The 14,022-nt window shown below is 43.8% G+C and overlaps 1 protein-coding gene across 1 annotated transcript in view; it reads right to left on the minus strand.

Moving 5' to 3' along the window:
- Window positions 1-256: 256 nt before the first annotated feature.
- cacng7a (calcium channel, voltage-dependent, gamma subunit 7a) overlaps window positions 257-14,022 on the minus strand; it is a 35,966-nt gene continuing 22,200 nt past the window's right edge. Inside the window, exons 5-6 of the mRNA XM_084379674.1 lie at window positions 7,456-7,601; window positions 257-4,227 (exon numbers count right to left, since the gene is read on the minus strand). Coding sequence (XP_084235800.1) covers window positions 3,715-4,227; window positions 7,456-7,601 — 659 coding nt within the window. The 3' untranslated portion in view covers window positions 257-3,714. The remainder of the gene's footprint in view (window positions 4,228-7,455; window positions 7,602-14,022) is intronic.

Here is a 14,022-nt window from a genome sequence, read left to right on the forward strand (position 1 = left end):
TCACCCATAATGCAACACAGGAGCTTTTAGGCACAGTATTTCTAGCTTTTTTTCAATTTGAAGACAGCACTTTCACTGACCATGCTGCCTTTTTGGGTGAAAACAAGTGGCATGCCTCCTCTCATCTATAAACTGCCATCACAACTTTAAGACGTAAGTGATTTTGAATTTCCCGTGCATTCAAAACCACTGCTTGAATTCCCATGAGTGTGTGTTAAATGAAATAATATGATAAACAGAAATTAAGCACAGGAAAGGCTGGAACCAGGCAAGCTTTATTGGCTTCAAACTTAACAAAACACTGCTGGCAGATAAAAAAAACACACTCCTGCAAATAGCTTGTTTGCCGGAATGATGAAAACAAACTCTATTTAAACACACATGAATTATATGGTCTTTTTTTTGACAGGTATTGAGTCAGTCAAGTGTCATTAGACTCATAACATATATGACCATGTAAACTTCTCTACCTTTATAGTGTAAACACGTCTTGGCGGACTGCGTACAGCGTGTTCAGTATGAATATTTACACCTTTGATTCACAGTTTGAAGAAATGTCTGGAAGCAAACACTTCAGAAATGGTTCACTGCGTCAGAGCGCTGCTTCTCTGCTGTGACGGCTCTGATTCATTTGTATCAGAAGTCGGCTACATAAATATATCTCTGCGTGTGTGTGTGTGTCTGTGTGTGTCTGTGTGTGTGCTCACTACACAGCATGAATGCTCAGCTTTGGCAATTAAAATAAACATCTCAAAAAACATCAGCGAAAGCTCTCATACTCAGCTGCTAAATGATTCCCTAGTTAATTTCCACATAGCAAATATTCATAAAAGATGCTAACACCGCAGTTAAGTTGCTACACTGTGTTTTCTTTAACAGTACCACAGGTTGTAAGCTTAAACACTGTTTCCCTCTATGTCTAAAAATGGCTACAAACAATGCCCTACGCGGGGCACCATTTTATTATGCTACAAAAACAAGCAATCTTTAAGTTTGTCACGTTAAGTCACTGTGCAACTGTGAACTTCATGGGAGTCGAAGTGAAAACCTTGTGTTGTCTCTCTGTGGAGATATATGTTAACGTATACAAAAGTATTTTCCAATGTCATTGTCAGTGTCAAGTATGACCTCAACTTTTGCGTTAACAAGGACAGGAGGTGCCAGGATACATTTTGGCATTTTACATTTCTGTCGTTTGTGTTGAAAATTGACATATTTTTCGTTAAAATTTTATTTTGTTACAATGACAAACTACCAAAGGTTTGGAGATGATCATGTGTCCAGGAAGACAGCTGGAAAACGTGCAAACGGTTTTGTAGCCGCACACGCAACTGGAAAATGGCCTCATGTCTCTCTAAAAATACCCGTACCTCTGTTGTCACAAAGACGGCGGGCAAAATGTCCCGGCATCATGCTACAAGATCCAGTTTTTTGTTGGGACACACACACAGCTGGAAAATGGCCTGACATCTCGCTAAGAATACTCAGTTTTGTTGCCACAGAGATGGCTGTAAAATGTCCAGATGGTCGCTAACATCATGGTCTCGAACTGTGTGCTCTCGCTAGCTGCCACGGCACCTCCATCCCCTCCTCCTGATCAGAATGTCAGCTCACATAAAATGTAAATGTGAAATGTTGAATTTAAGTTTTGATTGAGCCGTGGTTTACGGAAATGTAAAATGCCAACATTTTTTATTCTAGCGTCTGGGCTGTGAGAATCAGAATCATTACACTCCATGGAACCAAAACTTAACTTGCTAATGAAGGCCAAAAAAGACTTAACGACTGTGTGAAATTTTCTGGAAAAAGATGCATAATCTTACTCTAATTAATGGTAAGCTAAGCTAATTGCATTAATAATTAATAACAGGACGTAAATTGGAATGCAAAGCCATCTGTCACGGCGCACTCAGGTTTTCAGTTTGCCTCCCATGTAAGCTCGTGTTCATCAAAGTGCTGTATCTCTACTTCCTATATAGTCTTTATATAAACCTTCTTTTAACTTGTGTAAAAAAACCAGGAAGAATTGGATTCCATTACGAATCTGTCAATTCAGGAAGCACATCGTCACTCAGATAAACAGAAATTAACTTTAGTTTACGCTGCAGTGCTCAAAACCTGAAACTTTTCACCAACACTCTACTTTCACTCTCATATATTTTGTCTTCTGAGCTGTAGAGTAACATGTAAGTCAGGTTAATGTAGAATTTTATTATATTTTCTGACCTGAACGGATTCAAATGGAATCAAATCTGAACCTGGCTTTTCAAACGTCCGCGCTCCTCGTATCTTCATATATCTTTATGTACACGTGGCAACAACATCACAACTCCAAAGGCATCCATTTTGATTGTGCATGGGGCGGAAACAGACAGTCCCTGCTCGGTCAGTGCTAAATGTTACAGAAACCTCCTGAAGCTTCCCACCAGAGGCGTTTTCGAACTGCACTGGAAGAAAAAAGTCTCTCCGTCACGTTTTTCCCGTTTCATTGCACGAAATGTTTAAACATTCATCCCCGAAGCTTCCCTCTCAAAATACAAACAGCTTAGAAAATCCAATAGCTAAAACACCTAAAACATACTGTAGTATTTACACCCCATGATAGTCGTACAGGATAAAGTTTTTGTAATATTCTTTTCAGGAAGAGAGAGAGGCGGGAAGGAGAGTTTCTATACAGCTGAAGTATAAATCTCTATGCATGTACAATTCACCTCTGGTTGTGTATATAGTACTTGTGTTTGTAGGTCATGGTACATGGGCAAAAGTTGTAAGCAATACTGATTATTCAGAATATTTATATCATATTGGTATTTTTACCGTTTCTTTTCGAACACGGTTTTCCATGAACAGGGTTGGGAAGTAATAGTCACACGGGGTTAACTTTGAACCACTGAATATGTGCTAATTTGTAAAAATGTCCGGGACAGAAATTTGAACGACAAATCGACTAAAAACTTTACCAGCACATGAAAAAAAAAAAATTATGCTTTCACCTGCAGCGTCTCCCATAAAAGTTAATTTTCTCGTGGTTTTGCGCTCTCACTTACTGAGAAAGAAATACAAAAATAATGAAAATGTAGTGAACCTTCCCAACCATGTCCAGGAATCACAAAAAAACAACTTCTTAAAATTATTTCCCAAGAAAAGTAGGAACTCTTAGTCCTTGTTTGATGACAGGATTATACATTAATATCCAGATATACAGTTTAACTTGTTTGTTCTTTTTTGTGAATGGACGGCGTGTTTGGAAATGATTCATCTTCCTGTTTCCCGCGCTGCTTCACACTGTCGCCTGTGTATCACGGCCCTGATGATGAATGTACCCGTCAGAAACCCCACAAACGTCTTGTTGCTACTAATCATCGTATCCCTTCACTCCTCCCCTCCCATGTTCCCTCCCAGCATGTCAGAAGTTTTGTTAAGTGTCTGTCTTCGTCTCGGCCTCGACATCGGCAGTGAGTCATCCCTCCGCCCACCCGCCTCTCCTCTCCTCCCCTCTTTTCCTTTCTCCTCTCTCCTCTTTTTGATCTCCATAAACCTCTCTCCTTCATCCACTCTGCTGCATCCCTCCTCCCACACACGTCGAGGATGCAGGATTTGTGTTTGTGTGTTTGTGTGTGTGTTGTCTTGTGGTGTGTAAGAGCTGTAACGGAGCCAATCTAATCTCCCCCCCCCCCGGTTGTGTTTTCCCTCCCCTCCACTTGCGTATGTAGCCTAGCATGGCGAGGCGCTCATTCGCATGTGCGTGTGATAGCGGGGAGGAGGCACGGCTGAGGGCGGCCCCGCCATGGGCAGGGACTGGGGCGGGGGCCCGCTCGGATGAGGGTGAGGGTGGGCATGGGCATGGGAGGCCCTGGGTAGGGTGGAGGTGGCGGCCATGTGGAGGGGGTGTGGGTAAGAGGAGGAGGTGGAGGAGGAGGAGGCTGGCTGGAGCTGGTAGCTGGCCGCCGATGAAGGCCCAGAGGAAGAGGGCGTCGGCTGGGAGCTGCTGCCCCCCTTGGGTGGAGCCTGCGGCGGCGTCTGGTTGAGCTGGATGGAGATGTCGGAGGAGACTTCAGAGGCGCTGCGGCCCCGCTGCGGTGGAGGCCAGGAGTCTGGATGGAGGAACTGGCCGCTGTAGTCGCTGCAGTCGGACATGCGGGGGCGGTAGAGGGCGGGGTGAGGCCGGTACAGCTCCTCCTCAGCGTAGCGCTTCATGAAGAGGTAGACGGACATCACTCCTGCACCCTGAGACAGAGACACAGCACAACATGATGAAGATAAATGGTTACTGCAATCTTACATAATCAGCTATACATGTCAAGTTTGGTTCCTTAGCCTGAGCATTTCCATTTTTAGTCCAATTTGTTTTGCTTTTTGTAAATATTTCTCTCAAACTTCCCATGAAAGTGCTGGTGGAGTGCTTCCTGGTTAATTGGCGGTTACAGTAGCCAATAGCACTGATTATGTGTTAAACCCCCCAGCGTGGAGCTAGCGGTGCGCTGACTCTAGCCGGTCTGCCGGCTCCAGTGAACGGGGCCGGACCAGGACCGAACAACACAGCCTCTGAGAAGACAGGAGGCCAGTTAGATGACAACGTGGTCGTCTTGTGCCGTTTGGCTCCTGGCAACCTTGAGACTGAGACCTGAAGGCGTTCACTAGGCGGCTGCTGGTTAGCAGTAGTTAGCAGTAGGTACTTTAGCAACAAGTAGAGCTATCTTTCAAGGGTCGGGCAGACTGAAGACATCCGAAGATCAGTAATCTGTGAGGTTTCTGCCCCAGATACACTCCGACTTGGCACAGTCCTTTTTATAAATGCGTAGCGACATCTCACAAATTTAGAAAGCGTTTACTGGAAATTAAATGAGTTTACGCCCTTGAGTGCAGGATGAGTCATTTACATTTAAAAAACAATTTTCCAGGAAATTGCGAACTCTAAAATACCATTAAGAATACATTCAAATGGCTTCTTCTGGCCACAGGCGCCAGGTGAGCTAAACATAAACTTCCTGGTAACAGATTAAGAGTAAGTGCAACACACCTCATTATCCCCTTACCCTGCAAACTAGAGCTGACAACAGGCTTTTTTTCCATGCTACTGTAGTTATCAGCAGCTGTCGTTGTGCGCCAAGAAACGTAGCAATGTGCTTACAAAGTCTGTGAAGAAGACTGTTAGCCAGTGAACGGGCATGTAAACAACTGAAAAAAATGTTTTTTGTTGCTGAAGGAAACTCGGTAAGAAACTCTGTTGTCAGGAACGATCCACAGGGCACCTTTAAGGACGATTTGGCCCTTGTTGCATCATCTTTGACCGATCGTTTTCTAACTCTTCACTCACAGATTGCCCAACTTCATAGAAATGCAACACTCATTTGCTGGAGTAACACTTTCTAATAAAATAAGGTGCTGACTTGACTGAAAGAAATCAGCCAAATTTATGCAGTCATTGCATTTTATCTGTGTATGGTCGAGCAGAACCGGATCCAGATGCAGATTATAATTTTTCATGAATAAAAAGTTAAATATTTCTCAAACATTTTTCCGTTAATTAAGAAAGCTTAATGGATTATGAAGCCCCAGGGACGGTCTGGGCGCTTTCTAGTTTTTATTGCTAATTTCGTGTTGCTTTTAATGTGTTTGGCTGTACGCCTCTCGTATTTTATTACTGCTGGCAGGCGCTTCATCTTTTACAAAACATTTATTGCTATGTCGTGCTCTTTTTTTGTTTTATGTATATTGATAGCACATTGAGATGCAGCATGGGCGGATACTCAAGACAAATTCCCCAACATGGGGGCCGAGAAGTTATCTTCTTTGTAAGAAATACACATGCTGTCAAATCAAATAAATAATTCGACTCGTTTTATCTTCTGGCTACAGTTTTATTTGTGTTTAGACATTTTTAAACAGATCTGGTTACATATAGTTTCTGACGGACAGTCGTGCAAATAAAGTGGATCCGACAGATGAATAAACACATCACACAGGGCTCAGAGTGTCTGTTGGGAGACGGAAATTGAGACGTAGAGAGACGAGACCGTCCATGAACATTCAATTTGTGTCACCAGAGGGAATCAAAACGAGGCTTTTCAGCAAATTCTCCGACGCAAAAAGCTTTTACAGAAACATCAGAATCAGCACCGTCCTCCTAAACTGCAACGCGGAGCCATTAGGAGGAGACAAAATTAAATCAATCTGTAGTAATTTTTGCAGCGAGTTGACAAAAAAGAGCTTGGCACTCCTCGGTGGAATGAGCCATTATCAGAAATGTATTCATGTTTTCACTTCGGGCATCCGCCGGAGCGCTCGCAGCTCATTCACTATTCATCCACAACATCAGCGCGACAACCGCCTTTAAACTTTAGGATGCTGATGAATGTGAGTGTGAGTGTGTGTGTGTGAGTGTGTGTGTGTGTGTGTGTGTGTGTGTGTGTGTGTGTAAAACCCCATGTTTTGCAGTGCTGGTGCAGATTAGAAACAAGAGCTGGGGGAGAAAAACAGAAAAGGAAGGAGGAAGAGAGAGGAGGAGATACAAAAAAAAGGACACGAGAGGACAGGTGGGAAGAAAAGGAAACAAAAGGATGAGAATAGGACAGAGGAGATAAGAGAGGAAGATATAATAAAAGGATTAGAGAGGGACAGATGAGAGAAAAGGAGGAGGAAGAAGGGAAGAGAAATGCTACAAGAAGAAGTGGGAGAAGAAGAAACAAAGAGGAGATAAGATATGAGGACAGAAGCCGGGAGAAGAGAGGAGGAGATCAGACGAGAAGGAAAGAGAGAGGGGAAGGGACGACAGCGGATTAAAGAAGTGAAGATGAAAGTGAAGGACAGATGCAGAGAGAGAAGAAGAGGAAGGAGAAGGAGAGGAGTGAAGGATGGAGTGGAAGGAGCAGCAGAGCCCCTCCCAGCGAGGAATATTTCTGATGCATATGAAGCTGTGCTGCGACAGAGCTGCTGCCCTCAAGTATTCCAGCTATTAACATTTATGAATATTGATGCAGGCAGGATGACGGGCTCCTACGCAGGCACTTTTTAAATGTGTGTGTGTGTGTGTGTGTGTGTGTGTGTGTGTGTGTGTGTTTAGCTGAATAAGTCTGCATTTCGGTAAGCTACAAGCGATTTGTGCGTCTGTGTTTATACACATGCTGGAGTGTGTTTAGCTAAACGGCGGTTTGGTCGACATCCAAGACCGATTTCAAACAATCTGTGTGTGTGTGTGTGTGTGTGTGTGTGTGTGTGTGTGCACATGAGCTCTATTGCCTGTTACACACATCCTGCAAATGTTATGCATCAGTACATATTAGTGTCACTATGAACTCTGTGTGTTTGTGTGTTTACTTGAGTACATCAGTGTGTGTGTGTGTTTGTTTGCATGCTGGCTTCTGCCTCTTGTCTGTGTGCAGTACACTCAAATGTTTCAAGCACGACTACATCGGAGTGTGTGCGCGTTGGTGTGTATCGTTTTTCTTCGATTACCTCTTTGAGCAGGAAGGAGGAGGCGGCGAAGGCGAAGGACCAGCCGTAGCGGTAGTGGAAGAACTGCTCCGGCTCTCTGGGTCGGTTCATCACCTCGTCATTGATGCTGGAGATGTACAGGACCAGACCGACCACCAGACTGAGACCTGCACACACACACACACACACACACACACACACACACACACAGATAATTTATTACCACAAATACATTTACAGTCATATACTGGCTTTAAAATGGGACACAAGTTCAACCCAACCACCAGAACAAATGCTGGCGATGTACATTTCTGCAAAACCACAGATAATTTAAACTTTATGTTCTTAATGTTGGAAACTTTTTGCTTGTTAAGGTACATTTATCATTTTTTCTCTTGTCGTAAGGCTTTGCTCATGCTCTGGTTAGGTTTACGCACAAAAACACACTTAAATAAGATTAGGAAAATGTCATGTCTTGGCTTAAAATACCACAAACGCAGCTTCAGATAAATCAGATTCAGATTAATAATCGTGACTCCACTGGCATCCAGGAATTAAAGAGGGGCACTTTCTCCAAGCTTTATTTGAGGGAAGGCACACAAAGAGGTTTTAAAGCCAAAGACAAAACAGATACAGGAGACGTCAGACCAGCTCAACGGACTGAGGATGACATTTAGTTTTATTGTGTCCTCCATCCTTCACAAACGTCTGACAGTCCTACAAAACACAAATAACTAGAAAAGCAGGAGGTGCGAAGCTAATGTGGCATTACCCCCGCTACCCTGTAATACCAATCCTGTTTGAATGGGGCTTTAGTCTCTTTGTATTTCTGTATTATTGTGTGTGTGTGTGTGTGTGTGTGTGTGTGTGTGCACTCTGTAGCTGGAAAAGCTAATGATAACGTGTCCTCGTTGTACAGTAAATAGGCTGAGAAAACCCCAACAACAGGCTGTGCTGCGGTTCAGAGATAAACAAGGACATCCACTCAAACACACACACACGACATGCACTTCTGCTCGCGGTCAAATTTGTGCACAACACACACATAAATGCACACATCCTCACTGACACACACACACTGTGAACCCTCATTAGGAGTGTGTCAGTGCTTCCTCCCCTGTCGACAGACTAACCACCGCAGCTGACCTCCAAAATCCTCCAGCAGTGAAACTCTGACACTAAACACAACCACGATGCTCCCCTATACAACTCACCACACACACACACACACACACACACACACACACACACACACACACACACACACACACACTGATCACTGACACGTCAACATACACCACTGTGCCGAACAGAAAAAAGAAATAATTAAACGCTGCTCTGGTCGGACTTTCATTCGAAAAACGTGTTAAGCCGGATTTAGGCTTCTGTGTCAGGGTGTCGCAGAGGCTCTGTGGCTCAGCGGAGCTCCTCCTCAAACATGTAGCTACGAGTCAGAGCTGCAGAGATACGACATGTTCACCGCAACGAGGCCGACTGGTCAGCCTGCTGCTCGTGGTGCCTCCTGTTCCTGCGCCAGTAGAGGCAGCTCTGTTCACAGAGGCTATTTTTTCTCTACGGATTTTAATTTACGATCCGGAAAAGCAATTTCCAGTGCAAACTTTCCCTCAGCACCTGTCACTCTCCGACAGAACTGAGAGAAAGGATGTGATGATTGCCGGCAGTCGTTATTCAGGAGGTAATGCGGTGGCGGCCCTCAGAGAAGTGATCATTTCTGATAACGTGCAGTCTGTACAGCTGCATCAAAGTTATCTGTGGCCATTTTTCAGCCTCTACATTGAAATATTACAGAAGCTGTAGGAAGAAGACAGTCCTGCTCTTAATCACACCTCTCTACAAGACTCAGAATGCAGAAACAGCCACCAGTGGTCAAAATACCGGACCTGCAGCGTATGGAGCCGACATTTCTGCATCAGCTTCAGTTCAGTCGGTTCCCGAGGAGCTAAATCATGTTGATGGAGAAACATCTGGTGTTGATTTGTTAAAGAGTGACGTGTGCTTCAGGATATTTTTGATACTCAAAGTTAAAGCACCCATAGGATTTAGTAGCAATAAGGGTGCAGATTGCGACCAACTGAACACCCCTCATCTCGGCCTCTTTTACAGTGGCAGCAAAAACACGAAGGGCGCTCTCTGAAGCCAGTGTTTGGTTTGTCCTTTTACGGCTGCTGTAGAAACACAACGATGCATCGTGGCTGACTGGTTTTTATCTCATTACCGACTGATCTGATAAAGGCCCTGAGGTAGGTTCAAATATCCCTGCATCTAGTTTTGAAGCCTGTCTTGTTCGAGATAAGTGAAGCATATGTCAGTCTAAATTTGTGTTTAGTAACATGACCACAAAATAATTGACACACAGCAAACTGGGGGCTGATATTTGATCGACAACAACACAGAAAACCAGGAGAAAACACAGAGCCCTTATCTGCAAACAGACCGACAGAGCGCCATCTGCTCCTGATTGGAAATACCTGTTCAACAGTGAGACTGTTTGGTATCACAGCTGTGTAAAACTGGGACTAATCAAAGCAGAGAGACAGGAAGTCCTCGAGGAGGCACGCAGGAGGATTTGTTGGAAAGCTTCAAGTGATGGCTTGGAGAGACCTGGCAGAGGATACGGACACATTTCTATTGTTCTGCTCCAAATTCAGACAATGTGATGTGCTGAAAAATACTGAAGTGGTGCAGCAGATATACAGCTGCAAGAAAAAAGAAAAAGCCTCCATGGTTTCTGGCAGTAAAACAAATCCTTTGCATAGGAAGGACTGAAGAAGAAGAAGTGGGACAGCTCCCAGCCTCTCGAATTTTTGGCCCATTATAAAGTCCTTTTTAAAGATTTGTTTTCTTGCACTGTGTCTTTAACATAATCTACATTTTATTTTTCCTTTCAATCAACGTTAGACGATGTTACAAATAGAAAACCAGGCAACAAAAAGAGTGTTATAATAATATATAATAATATAAATAGGACTATGTAATAAAAATGTAAACGTATTCTCACGTCTACTCAAACTCTGTGTAATTTACATCGTAGAAACTACAAAGAAAACATCAAACTGGTCGATCTAACTGTGAAATCAGGGACAGAACATGAGACAGAGTGTTGTACTTTCCCATGTTGGCCATCAGATGGCAGCGTTGTGGCTGAATGCTCATCTCAGCGACAGCCGCCTGGTCTTAGTTGTGTGGACGGCACATGTGTGTAAATGTGGCACACACACACATTCACACAGAGGGTGAGGGGGAAAATAACCAGAGAGGCAACAAAAGAGACAGAATTGCAGGAGAGAAATTACTGGAGGATGGACAGACAGCTGGTCCACGGCCTCCATGTTGTCACCTCGGGCTGCACGAGGACCAGCAGTTTTTCCACGATGGGCAGTTTTCATGCTGACTGAACCAAACTGTGCTGTGTTTCTCCTGCAGAATCCCTCCACTGATTCCTGTTTTGTCCTCTCCCTGCTGCTGCGTGACATAATTGCAGCGTCTCTTTTATGGTAAACAAGAATAGAAAGAGAAGAATAGAAGAAAAAAGTGTTTCAGATGTGAAGACGCCGATCATCGATTTCTCCGTTCAATTCTTGTCTTCGCGCTACGATTTCTCCGACAGCAGCTTTGTGACTGGGAGTCACAATACGTTTTTGTTTTTGTTCTTTTATTCTCAGAAGCTGCGCACAGATCTGTGAAAGATAAAAGGTTTATCCTTTAATTCTGTTTTTCACTTCATCTGTAAGAATAATGCTCCCACATCTGTTATCATTTATTATTGTCAAACTGTAACCTTCATAAGATTTCTATTATTTTAATTAAGCTTTTTAAACAGAAATAAAAACACGTTCCTTTTTTTTTTCCATTAAATGTGAAATGTCTAAAATCAATGTTTTCACATGGGATATAACTGTGATACTAATGTTATGTATTAACTAAAAAATATGTAACATAATAAATAAAGTGGAATAATTTGGAGTCCGAGGCCTGTGAGTCACTCTTGAGGTAGTTTGTGCTTTGAAATATAAAGAAATGTCAAAGTGTTCATATGATTACATTCAGTCTGAGAGGAGTGAGAATGTCAATCTATTTTTGGTTTTAACCTCTAAACATGCACTTGACAAAAACCTGTTTTCAGAAGTGCCGAGATATTAGAAATCCACATATTTGAGCTCTGAACCATGTAAACAAAAGGTGTCAGCTACACGTTGGTGATTAGATCCTTCAGAAATGCTCCTCGTATCCAGCGACCTCACAACACGTATTATGAATGAGGTGTCAGCACACTGTGAATGCTGCAGGACGATCACTGTGCTCCTGTTTATCAGAATCAAATTGGACGTTTTCACACATTTCTGGCCTCATAATGACCCGGTAATGATTTCTGTTATCATGTGAATAGCTCTGTTTGTAAATGCCTTCAAGAGCTGCTTCCTGACTCTCAGGCAGAAATGCTACAGTTGTTCTCTACAAAAGAAATTCACTTCCGAAGTGGACTCTTGTAGGTTTCGGTAGATTTTTTGCAGAGGTTTCAAAGCAGTTTGTCAAAATTATTGTTTAATACCGCCGGCAGGACTGCAGACCCCAGAACTTGGATGTACAAAACAAGACTGTAGATGTTGAGTCTTGATGGTAACACAATGTGAATCGATGTGTTCATCCCTGGAAACTGAGTAAATGTGCATCGCACGTGTCTCTCCGTCTTGGCTCGGTGACATTTCTATGACACCATAGTTGTCACGTCTGTCCAAATGTCCAGTCAGCAGTCCACCATGCGAAGCTAGCATCTGTGAGGTAAAGCTCCCTCATGCAAAAAAAAAATAACATGGAAGGTGAAGTCATCCTGTCTGCTCAGAGGAAGAGAGGGAGACTAACGAGGTCCAAAAAAATCCCAACGTCCGCTTCATCAGCGAAACGCTCGACCCTGCACTTGAGGTAACCGACCGGAAAACGTCACCCCGCCGCGCTGCAGCGACACGAGGGAGTGATGTCACCCTGTTGGCTGCAGAGACTCTCCGTCCCAACGTGACTCTGACGAGCTCGGTGACGGATATCACAGCTCGAATGTGACAGGAGGAGACTTTGTTTAGCTAAATGTTAATCCTCAGCGAAACAGGAAGACGGATCACAGGTGCAAACTCTGACGCGAGAGACAAACTTTACTTTCTTTTGTCGTTTTCACTGAGCATGAACACATTGTTGTGACTAGAGTGAAAGTCCAACCTCAACAAACGTAGCTGCAACATAAAGAAATGTTCAGTTTTAACATAATGTGCCAGAAACTCACTGTGGTCGGAGAGAATTCAAAAAGCTGTGCGCAGTGAATAAAACTCATCCCGCAGGATCGGACCTGAAGGATTCTGATTTGTGCAGGACAGTCAAGTTCATCCTCAGCAAACTGGGAAAACTGTCTCTGCACAGAGCTGCTTTGTTTCGTGCCGACGTTGTTTTGTTGAAACAGGAGGGAGACAAACACAAGAAGCTCAACTGTTGTTCAGGATTCAAGCCAAGAGACCAAACAAACAGCGCTCCTGATCAGTATGTGGACGGGAGCGTCTATAAAAAGAATATGATCAAACATCCCAGCCGGTAACTTTCCACTTTCAGCTACGTGTCTGGAATAGTGTGTCTGCACTGAAGCCTGGTGTCCGGTCCACTTACTGCATCCGGAGTATGGGAGATTTTTGGGGCTCAGACCAAAAAGATGTCGTCCTGAAGAAAAGCCGACCTCCTCATTACAGACTTTCTGATTGATATGTCAAACTTACAACAAAGCAGCTTTCCAGACTGTTTGGTTTATGTTCAAACTTTTTTTTTTTTTTTTTTACAAAAGCCTGCAGCGAAACATCCAATCAGTGCTGCCCTGCAGCTTCCTCGCAGAGAGCAATTATTCGGAATTAAATCCCGTTTCACTGTTCAGCTAGCAGTGAGAACAAGGTGAGGTCTGACAGGCCGTCAGCTGGGAGAAGGGAAGAGGAGCTGCTCCATCCACTGAGCTGTCTTTTTATCATTAACCTTGAAGGATGTTGACTTTTAACAAGCTCACTCCTCTTTCCTCTGCTCGGCTGCTTCTTTAACATCTTATTTAAGCCGGCAGGTGAGGGATGAGGTATCCAGTCATACCTCGATCCTTTTGTCTGCTCCTACAGTCGTGATGAACCGACGTCCTGCAGCGACGGTTGTTTAGGCAGCGGAGAGAGTTCATCACTCAGACTGACAGCGTTCGATCCAGCGAGTTCTCATGCATGACCGGCTCTGTCTCCTGCAAAATACTTTCATATATTAATTTGATGTACAGTCTGGAGGAAACAGACTGCCGCCTGGCAACGGTTCCTCAAATCAAGACAGTGTGACCGCCTGCACTGCATAGAGGAGATAAAGAGGAGGCTGAGCTGGACGGGTGGATGCACACAGCACAGACCAGAGTCTGAAATCAACGAGACCTTTTCTTTATATATTCTGTTGAGTTGTGTTCTTACACTATCCCGAATGTGTCCAGCCATGTTTAAACCCAGAGTAATCCTACGTCAGAGAGTGAGGAAGGAAGTCAGCAACCGTGGTGAAACATAGAGATGTAAAACT

The sequence above is a fragment of the Pagrus pagrus genome (assembly GCF_965226575.1).
Source record: "Pagrus pagrus genome assembly, chromosome: 17".
Lineage (NCBI taxonomy): Eukaryota > Metazoa > Chordata > Actinopteri > Spariformes > Sparidae > Pagrus > Pagrus pagrus.